Below are 22,373 nucleotides of genomic sequence, written 5' to 3' on the forward strand. Positions count from 1 at the left end.
ACCCCATACTTAGTCACCAATGACGAAGGAACTGGTTGGATCCTCAAAGCATCAGGCATGCTCTCACGACCCAAGAAGTTGGCAAATTGGATGGTTATAGCAGTGGACTTAAGGTAGTCCACCTTCAGGCACCTCAGGTTAGTGCATGGATTGGCCAGCAGATAAGCCTTTAGGTGGGCTAACCCAGCTCCATACTCATACCCAAAGGCACAGTTTCGAACGCCAATAGCAGAAGCTAGTTGTAAACAAACCACCTCACCCTCGAGGCAACTAACTCAACCTCCAACTCCTCTAATTGGCAGTAACTGAGAAGCCTCCAATTCCTTCTTGACATCCCTCAGCTACACATGGGCCAAGTCATGCTCAGACTCTGCCAATTGCAAGGCAATGCCTTGCTTGGCATTCTAGGGCCCAATGCAAAGTAATTCTCTCCGGAACACAGACTCCTCCTCGTAGAGGAGATCAATTTTTCCTTCTAAGGATTGGATGTACCCATCGGCCTGATCAAGGTAGCAATCCAATTCAACCTTCTCGACCGTCAGCTTCTCAAGATGGGCAGTAAACTTCTCTTTCTTAGCCAACAGGTGGGAGATCTCCTTCCAAATATAAAAGCCGTTACGCCTTTCCTTTACTTCAAACTCTAGGTCACCACGGTCATCGACAACCTAAGCAGCCATACTGTCCACGCACTGCAAAGCACAACCACAATTTAGAGGAATGGTAAAATAAAAGCATAGAAAGGAAACGACCAACTAAATGAAGCCATACCAATGTTAGGAAGTCCCATAGGTAGCAGAACATCTCCATTACAGCTTCATTCAAGGAAGGAGCATTTGCTAATGAAGAGCCTCCCACTTCTTCCACCCCGGTCGAGCTGCCCCCAGTGTGTGAGCCCTCGAAGAAAGGGGTAGCACTGGTGTAGTAAGTGAAGTTGTGGAATCTACTTCAGGCGTGGCTACACTGGGGGGAACCTCTAACTGTAGGAGAGGGGTTACATAGCTGGGGTGAAGCCATTTCCACCTTAACCACTAACAACCTCATTCTCCTGAGGCCTCTCTCCTGATGCCTGAACTTCTTCTTCTTTTTTTCCCAGCCCTTGATCCTCTTCCAAAGAATCCCCTAACATCTGATTGATACCCAACAATCCACCCCCCTTCTTGGGCACTGAAGACTCCAGGTCACCACCAAAAGAAGAAGGGTTAGAGGGAATGGAGACCCATTTGTTATTTGATGGAGAGTTCATGCCCTTAGAAACAGTAGGAGATGGCCATCAAGGCTAGCTAAGGGGTTAGTAGGTGCTACTTCTCAAAAGGTTGAGGTCCCAACCACACCCATGGAAAAGGTGCTGAAAATATTAAAGCGGGCCTCGACATCACAAGGTGCAGAGTCAAGGAGGAAGGGGAATTCGAAGGCATTAGCAACCCCCAACTCACCAACATGGGATTCGTAGTCCAGGGTGGCAGCCAAATCCACAAGGGCTTGCCTATAAGCTCGTCTAGGTCCTGAAGACGAGGGGAGTCAGACAGCGATGAGGAAGCCCGAGGCCCCTTTTGTAGTTTCAATGGGGCAGTTGGTAGGCATCTCAACATCCTCTCGGTGACGATGTTTGGCAAGAGTTTCTGAAAAGGGCGGTGAAGCAGGCCTTTTCTTTGAAGCCTTCTGCATAGGTTTCAATTTTCGTTGTTTGACATGGGAGCGATCGAACAGAACAAAGAATCTATCAATATGAGGAGCCAACAGTAGTTTTTAGTACACAAGGCACCTTCCTTAGTCTTGCTATCATGCTCTTGTGCCCAAGATAGAACTACATCAACACGTTCTAGCTTATAACTAGTAAGGTTAATTGATATATCCTTTTTCGTTAGGGATTTTCCCCCATATTCTTGGACAGGAAAATCCCTAATAAGATCCTCATAGGCAAGAAAATTCCCAACTATTCCCAGCTAAAAATAAAAATTTCTTATTCCAAACTTAGCATTAGAATAATGAGAGTTGAAAGTTGCCAATCACTAGCCATTTGTTTGCACCCAAAAACTACAGATATTGTGATGCCCCCAAATCCTACATATGGACACGTGACAATTGAGACATCAGGATGATGACAACACGGGTCACCACCCTATCGCCAAGTGCCAAGTATGTGTACATGCAACAAGTGTGCAAATAAAAATACACAGCGGATAGTAAAAGCCTTATAACTAAGTACCATAATTTTTCTTTGTTTAATACAAACACATTCAAAACATACATAATAAAATATTACAAGCCACAAATATCGTTTCAAAACCAAATTACAAGGCATAAAACTTCAAATCAATACTCCGGCGGAGTCGCCTCTTCGGGCTCAGCCTCCTCCTCCTCCTCGACCTCTGCATCAAATCTACGGTACCAAAATAGTGCTGCAGGTAAGTAAAGATTCAAACGCCATAAGATAAAAACATATTAAACTCAAACAATATGTATGAAAGAATGCCAAATGCACACAATTTATAAATCCACATTTTTCCCACGCACGCCAAAAATCCCATTTTGGCCCAAAATATTCCCTTTAAACATAACCTCGCCATTATCCCCGATAATGGCCCAAAAACCAAACCATCAAAGCACTGTAGGCGGGAATCATAGGCTGGATTCCACCACCATCCCTGCTTACTACCATCCCTACGCCGTGTGCACCGTAGGCGGGAACCACAGGCGGGATTCTACCACCGTCCCTACTTATCACCATCCCTACACATGCCTCTGACTCAAACCAATCAATCCAATCGTTTGCATATGCCAAAAACATTTCTTGCTTGAAAGCCTAGTTTCAAGTTCCAACACATGTACATACATGCAATGCACACCTCAAGACACAATTCATCCAACAAATAACAATATCAACAATAACCAAACACTCCGTCGTCAAATCCATCCGACCCCCGACTCCTCGAACTCAGTCCGGAATTAACCAACCAGTCAATGATTTTATTGAAAAAGTAATAATATATTTAAATCTAAAATAGAGTTGGAAAAATACTTACAGCACTATAAGGTATTTTTCAAAAGATCACGACGTTGCACACGGCGGAGAAAAAGCAACGTAATAGTGTATTTTACACTGTGGTTGTGGGTTGTAAAATACCCACTTTAGAACGGGGACAAACCAAGACTTGGAATTGATAGAGAATGTCCTAGAGATGTTTATGAAGCTAATGGAAGTGAGTATTGGTCGTGGGTGGCGGTGGAAATAGCGGTAGAAGCGAAAAAAGGGCAAATCAGAGTTGTACTCGTAGGAGCTGCTCCGACAATGGATCGATGCCAAAAATGGGTGGTTTAGGACGACAAGAGGAGGTGATGAAGTGGCAAAGAGATGGTGGCCGAAGGTGGAACGACGGCGGTGGAAAAGCACAAAAATCGTGCGGCTTGGAGGAGCTTGTGGCGGCTAACGGAGGCTCAGATGGAGGTGAAACTTGGTGGGGATGTTCATCAATCGGTGGGGAAGAAAACTAGGTGGGTAGTGTCGTCCACGTCGCCAGCGAGCGGTGGTTCTGGGCTGAGGAAGCAATCGGCAATAGAGAGAGGGAGAGAAGGTGTCGTGACTTCTAGCCGTGTGTAGCGGTTAACGGCTGCACGGGTTGGCCTGAAAATTGAGGGAGGTGGTCATCGGCCAAAGGGGAGTCGACCGGTGGGGGTGGTGCACTACACGGCGGTGAACTGGGTGGTGGAAGAAATAGATGGAAATGGGGGGGCTGGGTCGCGAGCATGGAGAAACGGAGAGGAAAAAAGAAAGAAAGAAAAAAGAAAGAAAAAGAAGAAAAAGAAAAAGAAAAGAGGAAAAAGAAAAAGAGAAAAAAAAATGGAGAAAAGAAATTAGGTCCAATCCTCACCTCTGGAGTCCAGAAACTTATCCGACGAAAACAATTTTAAAAGCTATAAAACGATTAAAATAAATTTAAACACCACATCAAGCTAAAATATAATAAATAACTAATAAAAATAACAACATAATTTTAAATCCAAAAACAAACTAAAATAAATTACACAACAATTTAAAATCAAAACAATAATTAATATTTTAATTAAATTAAAATACTCTTTCAGTGAAAATATACATAAAAGCGGGATGTCACAACCTCCCCCCTTAAAAAGAAACTTCGTCCTCAAAATTTGTGAGGTCAAACATCAGCGCCAAAAAGATACAAGATACAACTCTGAACATATTTGAGAGATACATATCATCAACAACTCCCAACAAATTCCAATAATTATTATCTTCACACCATAAATTGCTAATATCAACGACGTCTCTACTTTACCTTCCAAACTTTCATCATATTCCAACTTTGGTAACCTAATAGCCACTTCCCAAAATTAACCATCAATAAATAAAATTTGCATGACCAAATGATTAATCTCCCATTAAAACTCCGAATCACTACTGATTCCTCAAAATCAATACAAAATTTGAATATCTAAGTATCTCCAAAAGTCATGCTTTCGCACGCACTCTGATAACTCGTCAAAATACATAAAGGTTAAATCCTCATAAATTAACATCATCAAGTAGAAGCTCAATCCACACCTAATCACAAGAAAACCATTATCACATTTCTATAGAAAATAATATACCTCCAAAATCACAAATCTCCACTCATTCCTCAGTTGGTCATCGCTGCCCTAATCAAAAATCAACATTCTGCAAAAATACATCCATTGATTGATGACAGAAATTAATACTAATCAACCTCCAGGCCCCATATTGAAAACACATAACATCATTCCAAAATACACCTGTCTCTTCTAAAGATAAGGAACATATCCAAAAGGCTCAAGTCTTTCCCGGCCAACCAACGAGAGCGCCTATAACTTCTATCCGATATCCCACACTTCAAGCTCATTACCTATATTTTGAATAGCATCTAATTTTGCAATAACTAACTCACTATAAACTACCATTGACTTCACCTAGACATAATCGAAACGCTCTTGGTAACTCACCCACCTACTTATACTCTCAAAACTCTAGTTTTAGCACAATTAATTCCTTCAATAGCACTTCACAAATAAATCTCAAGACAGACCATACTGTTTAAATTTTCAATCCATCAAAAACTATTAAATAACACTCATGGATCCTAATGCTTTATTACTTCATACATATGATTATGCTACCCACCGTTGATGCATAAGTTTCAACTTCCAAGACCTAACAATCTCTTTTCAAGTTAAATAACAATATCCCTAATTCTCCCAACTGGATACTTGATCTCCAAATAAAAGTATAGCCTCACAAATTTAAATTCCTATGACTTCAAGTTGCAATTAATTCTCAAGATAAACACAATAGTTGTTACAAACCATCATCCCAAAGGGTAACCCGCTTCGACTACACATTCCGTTCAACTTACCAAACAACTCAAAGCCAAAAATAAATGAGACTAAGACCAGCACTCTCCGAAATCCATACACACTTACCATTACTACTCATCAATCTCATGCACTCTTAGCCAACTCCAAAATCATTCAAACGTACAAGTGATCCATTACCACATTTCCATCATCTGGACTTATATCCTCAACTCAACAAGAATCATTCCTGAATCTACTCAACTTATATCCTTAAATCAGCAACTAGCCGTTGCTTAAAGTTTGGTACCGAGAATGACCTTAAACCTGCTAAGAATCCATTCCCAAAAGTCTACTGATCATATAGCCTCAAATTCAATGGTATTCAATACCAACACAAAATCTACTATTTCCAACACCCTGATGGACCTATATCTTTCGAATCGATAAAATCATTTCCTAAAATCTACTACTACAACCTCGAGTTAACAATAATTATTTTCTAAACTAGCTCGATATCTTTAATCCTCAAATAAATCTACTCTAAAAAAATTTTCATATCAATAACTCAACTCTAAAGAACCCCATTTTAATGGTTACAAACTAATCACTCACTAGAGTAAATCAAGCTACAGCACTAATTCTGTAAAACTAAGAACTCGATTCCTATTATAAATCAGTCTTTCAACTCTGCAATTCTAAAACCTTAAATCAAATAATAATCATCTTCCGGAACTTCTAAGATCAATGAACTTACATCCCATAATAGAAAAATCGACTCTCAAATCTTTCAAATTCTAAAACATTAATGTATAATAAATCATTTTCTGAAATTCTCAAGATTGATGGCTTTAATCCAAAACATTCACTTTAAAAGTTTGTAAAATCTAAAGCCCCAATTGTCACCAAATTACTCATCCGAATCAACAAAATCTAAAACTTAAAATTTAATTATTTCCCCCAAAGCTTGTCGAACCTAACACCTTAATTACCATAAACTTATTTTCCTAAAATCTATAAGGCCCCAAACCCTAAATAAAATTCCCTTAAACATATCCTTAACGTTCGTTGAACCTACACTCTCCGATTCTATAGTCTCGTTACATAGATTCTACAAAACTTTGACCTCAATCATCTTAAGCGACTTAAAACTAATTCCTCTCCTCATTACTACGTGAGTTCCCAGCTTACAAAAATTGCCTAAACCATGACATTCCCTTCAACCTCAACATCATACAAGCAAACCACATCGATAAAAATTCAACCCTACTACACTAAATGTTTATGCCTAATAATATTATCCTCGATTATACCGCCTTCCTGCCATAGCGTAGCCCTTAACCCCAATTTCAACTCCGAACAAAACAAGTTAAAATAAATAAAACAAATAAAACAACAAACTTCTAATTCCAATAAGATCAAACCAAAACAAATGGAACTAAATCAAATAAAATCGAATCAAGTTAAATAAAAACAATTCAAATTAAATAAACAAGATAATATCAACTCAAGCTTTTAAAACTTTCTGGTACTCCACCTATGATACATGTGGTTTTACCCAGAGCCGAACCGCTCTGATACCACCTGTGACGCTCCCAAATCCCACATACAGACATGTGGAAATCGAGACATCGGGATGATGACAACACGGGTCACCACCCTATTGCCAAGTGCCAAGTGTGTATACATGCAACAAGTGTGCAAATAAAAACATGCAGCGGATAGCAAAAGCCTTATAACTAAGTACCATAATTTTTCTTTGTTTAATACAAACCCATTCAAAACATACATAATAAAATATTACAAACCACAAATATCGTTTCAAAACCAAACTACAAGGCATAAAACTTCAAAAAAATACTCCGGCGGAGCAGCCTCCTCCTCCTCGACCTCTACATCAAACTACGGTACTAAAATGGTGTCGCAGGTAAGTAAAGATCCAAACGCTACAAAATAAAAACATATTAAACTCAAACAATATGCATGAAAGAATACCAAATGCACACAATTTATAAATCCACATTTTTTCCATGCACGCCAAAAATTTCATTTTGGCCCAAAACATTCCCTTTAAACATAACCTCGTCATATCCCCGATAATGGCCCAAAAACCAAACCATCAGAGCACTGTAGGCGGGACTCTACCACCATCCCTACTCACCACCGTCCCTACGCGTGCACCTTAGGCGGGAATCACAGGCGGGATTCCACCACCGTCTCTGCTTACTACCATCCCTATGCTGCGTACACCGTAAATGGGAACCATAGATGGGATTCTATCACCGTCCCTGCTTACCACCCTCCCTACACATGCCTCTGACTCAAACCAGTCAATCTAATCATTCACATATACCAAAAACATTTCTCGCTTGAAAGTCCATTTTCAAATTCCAACACATGTACATACATACAATGCACAGCTCAAGACACAATTCATCCAACAAATAACAATATCAACAATAACCAAACACTCCGTCGTCAAATCCATCAGACCCCCAACTCCTCGAACTCAATCCGAAATCAACCAACCAGTCAATGATTTTATTGAAAAAGTAATGATATATTTAAATCTAAAATAGAGTTGAAAAAATACTTACAGCGCTATAAGATATTTTTTAAAAGATCACGACGTTGCAAACGGCGGAGAAAAAGCAACGTAACAGTGTATTTTACACTGTGGCCGTGAGTTGTAAAATGCTCACTTTCGAACGGGGATAAACCAAGACTTGGGATTAATAGGGAATGACCTAGAGATGTTTATGAAGCTAATGAAAGTGAGTTTTGGCCGTGGGTGGTGGTGGAAGCGAAAAAAGGGCAAATCGGAGTTGAGCTCGTGGGAGCTGCTCCGACAACGGATCAGGGCAGAAAATGGGTGGTTTAGGATGGCAAGAGGTAGGTGATAAAGTGGTAAAGAGATGCCAGAGGTGGAACGACGGCGGTGGAAAAGCACAAAAACCGTGCGGCTTGGAGGAGCTCGTGGCGGCTAACGGTGGCTCGGATAGAGGTGAAACTTGGTGGGGATGTTCACCGATCGGAGGGGAAGAAAACTGGGTGGGTGGTGTCGGCCACGTCGCTGGAGAGTGGCGGTTCTGGGCTGAGGAAGCAACCGGTGACAGAGAGAGGGAGAGAAGGTGCCGTGACTTCTAGCCGTGCGTGGTGGATAACGGCTGCACGAGTTGGCCTGAAAATTGAGGGAGATGATCACCGGCCGAAGGGGAGTCAACCAATGGGGGCGGTGCACTGCACAGCGGTGGGATAGCAGCGAACTGGGATGTGAAAGAAACTGACAGAAATGGGGGGGCTGGGTCGCGCGCACGGAGAAACGGAGAGGAAAAAAGAAAGAAATAAAAAAGAAAAAGAAAAGAAGAAAAAGAAAAAGAGAAAAAAAAAAGATGGAGAAAAGAAATTAGGTCCAATCCTCACTTTTGGAGTCAAGAAACTGATCTGACGAAAATAATTTTAAAAATCATAAAACGATTAAAATAAATTTAAACATCACATCAAGCTAAAATATAATAAATAACTAATAAAAACAACGACATAATTTTAAATCCAAAAGCAAACTAAAATAAATTACACAATAATTTAAAATCAAAACGATAATTAATATTTTAATTAAATTAAAATACTCTTTCAGTGAAAATACACGTAAAAGCGAGATGTCACAGATATTACCTGGCAAATGGGTCATGTCGTAGAAGAAAAAGAACTCACGAGCTGTCAAATCAGGATACCTTTCCTCTAAAGAGCTCCAATGCCATGCAAAACACCACATAAGAGCACAGTAGTGCACGCCAACTGTGAGGGGAAAATTGGGCAGGAGCAATTTCAAGGAAATTAAAAACATCGCGCACAAGATGGTAGCATGAGAATCGTAGCCCATTGGACAAGGCACTGGCAGTAAGGGCCACACTCCCAAAATAACCTTCTTCATCCACTACACCTTCATTTACGGAAGGAATCACAAGCTCCACCGACCTAGGAACCTGGCAACTCATTCACAACTTATTTAACTCCTTAGAAATGGTTGAGCACTAAGAGAAACCCTCGAAGGAGGGGGTTGCCTGTCTCTCGGAAATCTTGACTTCGGAAGGAGTAGAAACCTTATGAGAGATTTTCTACTGTAGAATGATTGGATAAAGTGCTTCAGTGAGCCATTTGGTAAGGAAATGCAAATATTAGCGAGAAAAAGAAAGAAGAAAAAAAGGAAGAGCAAGAAACCAAATAAGAACTCAATTAACGTTTCAATGGTAACAAATTAGAAAAGGAAGTAAAAGCAACAAGTAAAAAGAGTAAGAATGAGAATCTGACAAGGGCTTAAGAAGCTAAGAGGTTGCCTTTGTGCTAACAGTTAGTATTATTGAAAATAAAAAAGAACGAAGACAGAAACAGTTGTGGGCACGTGTCATAACTCTATAAACATAAGAACTTTACTTTCAAATTTTAAATATATCCAAAAAAAAGTTTTCCAAACTAGTATGGTAGATCTCAATCATTACCTATCTCGACAAGTGAGATAAGGCTAGTTATGAATTAATTTTCCACGTATCATCATAAAAAAAAATTAACGGAATAATTTGAAGAAACTTTTTAGTGCTCGTGGGCCTAATTCATTTATAAACCTGTTAAGCCCATGAGCCCAACCGCCTAAGACAAACTATATACAGGCTATCGACTAGATAACGTCCAAATAGTCAACAAATAGCACCACCAATATAATAGAAAGAAATCAATTAATAATACCGTAAAAACATATCTTCAAAGAATGATTATTTGTTATTTCCTACGCCTCTATATATAGTCTATAGAAGGTAACAAAACTTAGCTCGATTAACTCCCATCTTTTACATAGACATACTCTCATATATTAATATTTTGCCTTTGACATTAAAATATTTCCAGAGTATTAGTACCACCTCATTATTCGTTACATATCGTTCGCATGAAACACATCCTTGTTAGGATGTTCCTGCTATCATCTCTTCACTGTAGTCTGCTATAGAGTGTTCAAAAGGATAAAAACGTAGGAGAGGAGTGCAGATGGTATCTTTTAAATATGTAATATCTGAAATTTCTCGTGGACGTTGGATTGCCTCCAACAATCCCAATTTTCTATGTATGAATTTATGACAATATTTCTCTCCTTACATTTCTAAACCACGTCTCGCTTCGGTAGGCTGTATTTCCTAGGGGCAGTTAACAGTCAAGTTATATTTTCGAAGTGGAGAACGATACTTATATAATCATCTGCTTAAGAACTTGATTTTGTCGAACGGCCTCTCCTCAATTTCAAGTTCCTAACGTGTATCTGCAAAGCTGCTTGGATGGATGCTTGATTTTGCGTTCACCCAAAATTTTGACCAGAACCGAACCATTTCATAAAATGGTACAGAATCTGTCAAACATTATAAACCTACGAACTGAGAGCAGCCGCTGTTTCTGAATAAATTAGGTTGTTGGCACTACAACAAAAAGAGGACAATTATTCGAAAATTGAAACATCAAGAAGATAAAAATGCTCTTGATATCATAGCTATATATCACATGCATCATTTGTAAGAACTGTTTTCTAAACAAAAACCGTAGGCATAATAACTTGAAATCCTAAAGATGACAGAAGACAAAATTCACTTGCAAGCAAAGACAGAACACACAAAACACAACACAGTCATAGCCAAATCGAGTCGCCCATCCCACCGACTGCTGCGCTTATGCAATCTTAACCTCAATTGTCTTGGGCTTCTTGGGTTCTGGAGGCGGAAGCTTCTCCACAGTCACAGTTAGCTCGCCGTCCTGGCAAACCGCGGAGATAGCATCTGTGTTGGTATTCTCAGGCAGCACAAACTTCCTCATAAATTTCCCGATCCTCCTCTCCATCCTCACGTACTTGGCCTCTTTCTCCTCATCTCGTTTCCTCTCGCCGCTAATCACCAGCACATTGTCGTCCTCTACCCGGACCTTGATGTCCCCGGACTTGAGCCCGGGCATGTCGATGGTGAAGACGTAGGAGTTTGGATACTCCTTGACATCGGCGGGAGTGGCAGCCATGGCCTTGGCGTCGCGCATGTAGGCGTGGGTAGGAGCGTTGTGGGAAGACTTGTCGGTGTCATCGTTCAGGTCCATCATCTGTTGCAGAGTGGTGAAGACAGGAGAATCCAAACCCATGATTCTGAGATCCATTTACCTCTTATGAGTAGGTTAGTCTCGTCACGGATGAGAAATGCTGGAAATCTTCCTTGGAAACTTCTGAAATCGGATTGATCGAATTTGTCTGAGAAAAAAGGTAAGCTGCTCCCGGTGATTTATAGGTGCATCCGCGGGGGAAGACAGTGTTGGGGCGATGGAGAGAAGGGGAAAGTTCCAGAGGGACATGGAAGACAGATTGGAAGGTTCCAGGAGGTTCCGTCGTATGAAGTCACCTTGCGATTTCCAGGATGACGTGGAAAGTTTTATTTTTGTCTGAATTCTTCTTTTGCAGCATTTATGAGTATATTTTGAAGAAGTAAAATGTTAGATATAGTTTAGAAAAATTTATAAAAAAAATTAATTTATATATATATATATATTAAAAAGTATTAAGTTTGAAAATTATTAAATAAATAAACGTAACACTATTTTTTAAAGAAATGGTAAACATGATAAAGTTATAATTCTTTTATGATTATTTTAAACTTTTATTTTAATATATATATATATATATAATTCAAATAAGTTTTAAGAACTTGGCATAATTATATTGATTGATTAAAAATTAATTGTAATATAATCCTAAAAAAGTAAATTATTTGAAAAACAATTGATTTATAACTTCTTTTTTTTTACAATTCTATAAAAAAAAAATAAATGATACTTAAAATTTCTCTCTCTATCCATTATTTGATGCTATATTAAATTTTTTTTTGAAATGATAATTATTAAAATAATGATGAACTGTATTTTTCTTTCTGATCACGTATCTATCTCTTCCATATTTTCACCTCTAGATATTGGCCTTAGGGAGGGATGAATTATTATTAAAATATTAAAAATGTTTATATATTTTTTTATTATGTAGGTTTTGATATATAATACAAAAATATCATAAACATAATTTGAAGTATAAAAAATATTACCAAGATATCTATTAATTAGAGATTAATGACGTACAGTAATTCAAGATAGATAAGAGTTTCTTTATGTTTTTACCAAAATATTTAATACATTTATAATTATTTAGATGGAAAAATGCAAGAATGAATATAAAAAGAAAATTTCTATATAAAATCTAGCATCAAAAGAAAAGTTGCCCTAAAGGAAACCGAGGGACATCTAGCTGCTGCCAACCCTAGCAGCCTCTTTGTGGGCTTTCTTTCCCTTGCTTGCAAGAGGAGGACCCGGTGAAAGTTTTTGAGTCAGGGCAACGTGCGACCACATAGGGATGACGTATTTCGTTTGGGTGATTATTCACCCATTCTTTAACAAGAGCGATATGACGTAACTCCGAGAGGATGTTGGTTAGACTACCTTATCATTAGGAACTACCCCCATATAGCCCTGACGGGGAACTCAACATGATTTACTTGCCTGACCAGAAATTCACACCCTCGACAAGACACAAAGAAAAATTTTGTTGTTCAATCTTTACTTTGCCATAGCGTTGTTCCAGTGAGACAAGGGTGTGCATCGCCTTGAGACTACAAAGATTTCCCTAACATTTTATGAGGTTGTGGCTCAAAAGAAACTCGCTGCCAATGAGGTCAACATGCTATGGGTCTAATTTCAATAAAGCACACTAATATAGAATGCAACAACACATCAAGATCCTCCAAGCAGTTGGATGGAGTTGAGAGGAGGCCAATTCGAGACGAATCAGCAAGTCACAAACAGGATGAGAGAATGGTAGCCTCAAGTTGCAAAAGAACATGCTAGGAAATAAGGCAACCTTCAAGGTGTAACCCTCATTGTCAATTGCCCCTTCACGCGGTCTAGGAGCCTCAAAAACCACTTTCTCCAAGATATGATAGGTGGAAGCCAATAACGACAAGAATTTGGGAGTAGCTTCTAAATGCCTGATAAGTGTGATTTTTATGTGATTTTTATTACTCTTTTATTTATGAAAAGTGTCAATTTTCCTTTAATTCTATTGATTTTATTTTATTTTGATATATTTGTCTTTATTTTCTTGGATTTGAAGGAATGAGAATATTTAGTACAAAATGAGAGCATTTTGGTGCAAAAGAAGAGACTACGAATCTTGACTGACAAGAGACAATGAAGAGAGTTGAGGAGATTTAGGCGAGGAGCCTTGTCCTTTGAGCAGCAAAGAGATTTATCCCGGGATGCGAAAAGAATTACCACTCGGTAGGCGAGGAGACCAAAGGGCGATCAGACTAGGTGATGTGAACCAATGGGGTCGAAATCTTTTAAACTCACAATCAAATTGAAAACTTACTCAAGAAAGTCAAGAATCAAGTCAAAAGGATCTAGACCCATTGAAATCGTGTTTCAAGAACCTAGATTTGGTGAGAACACTATAAAGGTTTTGCTTTTGATAAGTTTGTAGTTCAATCAAAAACAAATACAGAAAATTGAAAAGTTCTTTGAAAATTTATTCAATGTTAAAAACTTTTATAAAATGCAACTACAAGGATGTTATTAATCCCACCATGAAACCCTAGGCTGACAAACATAAAACCCAAGGCTAACTAAGGCCTTCATTAATTAAAGATATGGGTTAAACATCTTCAATCCCAAAACATCCCCTATAGTTAATAAAAGAAGTCCACTTAATAAATTAAATATAGAAACATAAAATAGGCTTACAAGCATGTACTTATTGAAATAAAGAGTCTACACTAAATCTTAGGCTATGCCACCGGCCTGCCCCACTCTGTACCTTGGATCACACGGATTAAAACTAATTCTTCTTCTTGCAAACCCATTTTGAATGTTGGAGTCTTGCTCGATAAATTTGCAAACTCGGCCCAAGTGGATAACATCCTCTATAGCTAATAAAAGAAGTCAACTTTATGAATTAAATATAGAAATATAAAATAGGCTCACATGCTTGTACTTGAAATAAAGAGTCTACACTAAATCTTAAGCCATGCCGCCCCACTCTGTAGCTTTGATCATATGGATTAAAACTGATTCTTCTTCTTTCAGGCCCATTTTGAATATTAGGGTCTTGCTCGATAAATTTGCAAACTTGGCCCCAAGTGGATTGCACCAATCCTTACATTGCTTCCTTGATCTTCTTAGCACTTGACCTTGTGATTGGTTCATCTAAAACTTGCAATGGATCTTTAAGACTCGGTCCATCATAGTGCTTATCATTCCCCCTCTCTTCAAAAGAATTCAATCTCAAATCATTACTTGCATCAAAGAGAGAAATAGCATAAACATTGAAAGTAGTAGAGACAATATACTCACCTAGAAGATCCACTTTATAAGTATTATCACTAATTGGAAAGGCCCATCTCCTTAAGAATGCAATTTATTCATTCTATGGGCTGGAAATCTTTCTTTGCACATGTGAACCCCACACAATCTCTTGGTTCAAATATGACACGCATTCGCCCTTTATTGGCTTGGGAAGCAAACTTTTCATTCTTCTGAGCAATTTTAAGCTGTACCCTCTCATGAATTAACTTCAACAATTCGGTCTTCTTCCGTGATAAATTATCAACAACAATATTTTCCTTATCTTGCTTATAACAGATGGTATAAGAAAATGTCTCGATATATTCCATCCATCTTTAATTTACCTTAACTCTTGAGATGCTTCAAGATTCATGATCAGTGTAGATTACAAACTCCTTAGGCCAAAGGTAGTGCTGCCACGTCTTTAGAGTGTGAACAAGAGAATAAAGCTTTTTGTCATAAGTGGTGTAATTCAGGGTCGCCCCACTTAGCTTCTCATTAAATAAGGCTATAGGCCACCTATCCTACATCAAAATGGCTATAATTCCTATTTCTAAGGTATCACATTCCATCTCAAAAGTTTTATTAAAGTTAGATAATGCTAACGCAGGTGAAGAACATAACCTTTCTTTAATAGTAGCAAATACATTCGTTTGATCAATTCTCCAATAAAATCCAACATTCTTTTTAATTATTTCGGTGAATGGTGTAGCAATGATGCTAAAATCCTTAATAAAACACTTATAAAAGTTAGCTAAACCATGAAAGTTTCTTACCTCAATGATGCCTTTAGGAGTTGGCCACTCCTTGATGGCCTTGACTTTCTTTTCATGAACCTCAATACCTTTTGTACTAACAACATAACTAAGAAAAACAACTTTTTCCATACAAAAGTACATTTCTTGAAATTAGTATACAACTTTTCACATCTCAACACATCAAACACACATCTCAAATTCTCAATATGTTCCATCTAAGTTCTTGTTGTACATTAGGATATCATCAAAATACATGACTACAAATATGTCTATGAATGCACGTAATACATGGTTCATTAATCTCATGAAAGTAATAGACACATTTATAAGTCCAAATGGCATAACAACCATTCATAAAGTCCATATTTAGCCTTAAAAGTAATTTTCCATTTATCTCCCTCTTCTATTCTAATTTGATGGTAGTCACTTTTAAGATTTATTTTATTTAAAGTACATGAGCCATGTAACTCATCAAGCATATCATTTAATCTAGGAATGTGATGACGATACTAATCTATAATATTGTTGATCGCTCTGCAATCAATGCACATCCTCAAATTCTCATCCTTACTTGGCACTAATAGTACTAGTACTGCACATGGGGCCATGTTCTCTCTCATGTACTCCTTACTCATCAAATTTTCAACTTGCCTTTAAAGATTCTTTGTCTCCTTCGAATTAATCCTATAGGTTGGTCGGTTTGGAATAACAGCTCCAGGTATGAAATCAATTTGATACTCAATGCCTCTAACAGGCAGCAACCCACTCAGTATCACCTCCAGAAATACATCCTTGAACTCCTACAATAAAGAATTAGCCAATTTAGCAAGAGATTAGTTAGTTTCATTAAGATTAAGATAAGATTATTTGTAAATAATACAAATCATAGGCTGATCAACTAAGAAAGCCCTCTTAACCTCACTCTCCTTTGCAAAAAAAACTCATCTTTGTCTTTTCTCTCCTCTCTGCATGTTATCTTTCTTTTTTCTTTTATGGCTCCACTCTCTTTTCTTTATTCTCAGCCACCTCTCTATTTTATTTTCCACTCTCTCTTTTTCTTGAGGTTTCGGCCTCACCCTCATATTTCTTTCTTGTGTTTCCGCCTCATCATTTCTTTTTTGTTTAATCTCACTTTTTAGTTTTACTTGGTCCTCATAGACTTGTTTTGGGTTCAAAGGAGCAAACTTGATTGTTTTTCTATCTTTTACAAAGTTGTACCTATTTCTAAACCCATTATGAATCACCCTCTTATCATACCGTCATGGCCTCTCTAACAAAATATGATCAGCATGCATAGGAACTATATCACAAAGCACGTCATCACTATACATTCCAATGGTAAAAGCCACATAAACTTGTTTACTGACCTTGACCTCCTCGCATTCATTTAACCACTGCAACTTATAAGGTCTAGGATATTTTAGTAAAAGTAAGCTCAACTTCTCAACTGGGGTGGTACTAGCTGCATTGGTGTAACTTCCTCATCAATAATCATACTATACACTTTATTGTTTACATAACATCTAGAATGAAATATGTTATTTCTCTGCTACTATCTACCTTAATTTGCGTATTGAGAGCATGCTTGGCAATAAGAGACTCACCTTCTACAGGGTATTCCACTGCATCATCATCACTAGTAACAACCAACTCGAGCATCACATTACTATCATCCTCACTCTTAGTCATCATCACCCCATTGTCATGCATAATCATCACCCACTTGTTTGGATATTGAGACGCAATGTGCTGATGAGTGTGCGAAAGTGCACTCTATATACCCTATTATTGGACTAAAATGCTAAAATGTGAATAGAAATCATAGGAATTAATGTGTATTCTTAAATTGAATTTCTATTTACGTTGGGATACTCCTAAGCAGTTTTTTTATGTCTAATTTCAGAGTTTATAAAAGAGCAAGTCAAGCCCAGTCAAATTCAAAGGAGGACATTCATGGGGTTTGAGAGCAATTTGGAAGAAAAGAAAAAGAAAAAAATCACAAAATGAAACCATAAGAAGTCCAAGTCCGAAATTCGCTAGGAGACAGTCTGGACATACTTTAGTCTTTTGATTGTATCTTTTTACTCATATATCGGATTGATGTGATTCTTGATGTATTGGAAAGCTATCTTAAATGGCTATAACTTTTTCTCTAATAAGGATTTCTAAATTCAAACTCGTGAAGGTTGTACATGGCTGCCAAGATAAGTCTTAAAATTTAGACGATTTTTTTATGCGGAAATCAAGAGGACATTAGGGTTTCTTTCTTACCCTATATAAGCATATCATTAGCACGAAATGGAGGAAGAGGCACAAGAGGCAGATCTGAAGAGAGGAGAAAATCACTTCCATGGCCACCGTTCGCTTCAGTTTTCTCTGGAGATTTTTGTTGTCCATTATATTTATGGGTAACTAAATTCTCAAGTAGGGTTAGGGATGAACTTGTACATTAGATAGTATTTTTAATTTATTGTTAATTCATGTATTTGATTTTCAATTGCTAAAACTCTTTTGTTTTATCATTCAATTTATCATTGATGTTTTCTTCTCCGAATAATCATAGAATTTATTGTGTTTATAGATTCAGTCATGCTTTTTCTATTGAATGGATTAATTCTTTGATTATGTTTGGATCAATTATTTATCTATATTGATTTAGTTTTTTGCTGCAATATCGCTTCCTGAGTATATTGTCGTCATTGGATTTTATCAATAGGGGTAGTAATTCACGTTTTTTAAAAGTGGTGAATGTTTTTTCAAAGGTTTACATTTGATTTAAGTCTGGTTTATAAATCTATACATTCCGATTGGGAATTGCGAGAATTGAGTTCCTAATTAAGTTATCCAATGAATTAAAAATAATTAAAATATCATATTTGTGCAAGGGATTCTCGACGCTCTACTGTTTGTCAAATTTGAGTACTTTTTCTGTTAATCACTTTGCTTCACTTGAATTTACATTTAAAATTAATCTTTGTTCTCTATTACTTATTTAATATTTTTTCTTTAGTTTCTTTGTTCCTCTTGCTATTCTTTTAATTTGTCTCCCTGTGGAATCGACATCCCAAAGCTGTGCTACAACTACCGCGTTATTCTTTGGGCGTAATCATGTGCTTAGACCCTAAACATTTAAAATATTTAATATTTCTATTCCTTAAAAATTGGAAATCTACCTTGGGTTTGTTCTTGCTAGTTCTCTCATCTTTTCTTTTAGGTGGTTCAGCCTTCTCCTTTGCTACAGTTCGATTATTTCTATCACACTTTGGTTTTCAAGGAGTGTTAGAAACCAAAGTATACATTGCTACCCCATTTCTATTTAACTGACTCTCCACCTTCATAGCCATGTGTACCATGTTTTCTATCTCTACATAATACTACAACTCAACTATATTGGCTATATCCCTATTCAAATCACTTAAAAATCTGGCTATTATGACCTCCCGATCCTCCTTTACATTAGTTTGAATCATAGCCACCTCCATCTCCTTATGGTAATCCTCTACACTCTTAAACCCTTGTGGAAGGTTTTGTAATTTTTGGTAGATGTCTCTATAGTAGTGACTAGGTACAAATTTCCGTCTAATGAGAGTTTTCAACTCACCGCATGTTTCTATAGGTCTCTTATGGTTCCTCTTCCTATTGGTCACTAATTGATCCTACCAAATAATTGCATAATCAATGAACTCAATTACCACTAACTTCACCTTCTTCTCATCTAAATAATTGTGACAATAAAAAATCAACTCTATTTTCTTCTTCCACTTTAAATAGAATTTAGGGTCATTTCTACATTAAAAAGATGGTATTTTTATTTTGATTCTCCTAAGGTTCCTATCTACCCCATCTTAACCCATTGGATTTCTCCTAGGTCTTCTTCCAAGCCTACCTCCTCTAGGTTTACCCATTCCACCCATTCCAACTTCAGATACTATCTTATCCTCATTCTCATAATCTTCTTCGTTCTCATACTCATTTTCAACGCTAGGATCACATCTCCTCCTATCTTGCCCACCTTACAAATTCCTAATCACTACATCTTGCTGATCTATCTTATCTCTCACTTCCCCCAATACCAAATTCAACTGTTCAAACTGTTGTTGCATGGCCTGTAATATAAAGAATGAGTTATCTGCCTTCTCCTTAGGTGTTGAGTCACTCTTATGAGACATTTTTAATGCATTGCAAAACAAGAATGTTAGTGGTAAAACTTCACACACTCACTTATATGTTTATACTCAAATATTGTTACTCCACTCGTGTTTCACTCTTTTGGCATTTTTCAATACTATTCTCACCCACTCTTGCATTTTACTTCATCTGTTTTCCCTTCAAGCTCTTTAGGAACTAGTGAAACTAAATCAAAACGCAACCTTATATTATTTCAACCAGCAATAGATTCAAGAAATAAGAAAGAAATAAAATGACACTAATCTCAATGAATTTGTACAAGGAAAAGAGCAATTAGAAAACAAGATACTAAAAAATGATATATTTGACCCCTTCGAAGATAAATATCAAGCAACACCAAATCACTTCAATTTTCGGATTGCATAGTATATCAAATAGGCATTTCCGAAATTTCTTTCTTTCTTTCTTTCTTTTTAATAATTATGCAGCAACCTTAATTCCAATTTTCGAACAAAAAGATTGATTTGATTTCAACAAGAAGAAATAGAAATAGAACGAATAAAAGTAAAGATTACAGATTTGAAAATTAAAACAAAGATTCGTATAATCAATTAAAGAATTCTCAGATCTGAATTCTTGAATCAAGTACATGAGTAATCAAATGTGAAAATCACAAATCTGAATTCAAACACACGAAATTAATAAGAATGAAGAAGGAATCAAATATCAGAATAGGGACCTTAGAACATACTTAAGATAAAACTCAAATGCAAGAATTAAAAAGGATAAATCATACCTAATTTGGAACTGAGCTCTGAATATCAAATTATGTGAACCATTAGGATCAAAATCCTTTAAACCCACAATCAAATTGAAAACTTACCCAAGAAAGCCAAGAATCAAGTTAAGAGGATCAAGACCCGTTGAAAACATGTTTCAAGAACCTAGATTTGATGAAAATGCCACAAATGTTTTTCCTTTGATAGGTTTGTAGTTCAATCAAGAATAAGTAGAGAAATCTGAAAAGTTCTCTGAAATTTCATTCAATGTTAAAACTTTATGTAAAATGCGGCTATAAGGCCAGTTTTTAATCCCTCTATGAAACCCTAGGCCGACTAACATGAAACCTTAAGCCGAGTAAGGTCTTCATTAATTAAAATACATGGGCTAAACATCTTCAAACCCAAAAAATCCCCTATAGCTAATAAAAGAAGTCCACTTGATGAATTAAATATAGAAACATAAAATAGTCTCACACGCTTGTACTTATTAAAATAAAGAGTCTACACTAAACCCTAGGCTATGCCACCCCCTCTATACCTTAGATCACATTGATTAAAACTGGTTCTTCTTCTTTCAAACTCATCTTGAATGTTGGGGTCTAACTCGATAAGTTTGCAAACTCGGCCCAAGTGGATTGCACCAATCCTTGCATTACTTCCTTGATCTTCTTAACTCTTAATCTTATAATTAGTCCATCTAAAACTAATAAGGGATTTTTAAGACTCAGTCCACTATGGTGCCCATCACTAGATGACAAGGATTGGCAACAAGAGTTAAGTGATAAGCGAGATGTTTTACCTCTTGGGCGAGAAGCAACAAGACTCCAGGTGGTTAGATTGGGCAACTAGTTTGGGCGACGAAACTTAAGCTTAAGTGAATATCAGAAGCAGACATCCTAAACGACGGCGACCAATCTAAACGATCAACTTAAGCGACCAACTTAAACTACACATCTTGGATGACGACTAGCTTGGTCTAGATGACTTATTGCTTGGTAGGTTAGCGAGAGAAGCCTGTCATCTCGGCTAAGGAGTCTTTCATCTTGGTCACGGGCCAAGGAGAGTAGTTTTACTTAGTAAACATGACATTCTACTCAATGGGACCCTCCCGAGTTCTGCAATTAATCTACTGCCACCAAAGCCACCCGAGATATTGGATTTTGCAAATCAAGCCGATTATCACTGAATTTTCCATTTTTGATAATTCCATTATTTTTGGGATATTTTTATTTTGTTAATATTTATCTTTAGAAACTATTTTCTAGATCTTTAAGCTAAATTATAGCTGTAAGTCTCTTATTCCGTTTTGTCAACTTCAACAGCTATTTAATCCGGGCTTGTGGGATGAATTAGGGAGTTTTGAGTTTGTGAGTCTAATAATCCAAAGTCTAGTTTCTTAGTTTAGTTTTTATTTTTTATTTTTCAAAGGAGGAGGTGGATTTGGAGAGTAGAGGTGAGAGCCACATGCTTCATCAACCAACTTTTAACAAAGAATACTAGTTTTTTTTTTTTCTTTTTCTTTTCAGTTTCATTGTGTTTCTTTTTCTTTTCAGTTTCATTGTGAACTAATTTTAGTTTTTAAAGCTTTGATGTAATTTAGCTTTGAACACAATTTATATTCCAAGTTATTTTATTTTCAATATTTCCATGATTGAGTGTTTATTCCTAGTTCTTAATTCTTTCAAACTTCTAACCAATCGTTGTTTGATTTATTGAATCGCAATGAGACTGTGAGGTGATTTGTGATTAGAGATCTAAGATTAAGTACCATTAGTTGAGCAAAAGTATAGATATTTTATCGTGATTAGTGTATTTTTAAGAAAACTTCAAAGAACTTAATGAGTTTCCAATTAATTAAATTCACATATAGATATGGAGTTATTAGTTGGAGATATTTTTAATAACATTCGAGAGAAGATATTAAATAGTTGGAGATTTTTATCATCAATTTGAAAATTTTGAAATTTTATAACGA

At 36.9% G+C, this 22,373-nt stretch overlaps 1 protein-coding gene across 1 annotated transcript; it reads right to left on the reverse strand.

The window, feature by feature from the left end:
- Positions 1–10,821: 10,821 nt before the first annotated feature.
- Positions 10,822–11,715, reverse strand: LOC122295585 (17.9 kDa class II heat shock protein-like). Its single transcript, XM_043104662.1, has one exon. The coding sequence runs from the start codon at positions 11,506–11,508 to the stop codon at positions 11,038–11,040; it is 471 nt and encodes a 156-aa protein (XP_042960596.1). The 5' UTR covers positions 11,509–11,715; the 3' UTR covers positions 10,822–11,037.
- Between the last annotated feature and the right edge of the window lie 10,658 nt (positions 11,716–22,373).

This window comes from Carya illinoinensis, chromosome 15 (assembly GCF_018687715.1).
Source record: "Carya illinoinensis cultivar Pawnee chromosome 15, C.illinoinensisPawnee_v1, whole genome shotgun sequence".
Classification (NCBI taxonomy): Eukaryota; Viridiplantae; Streptophyta; class Magnoliopsida; order Fagales; family Juglandaceae; genus Carya; species Carya illinoinensis.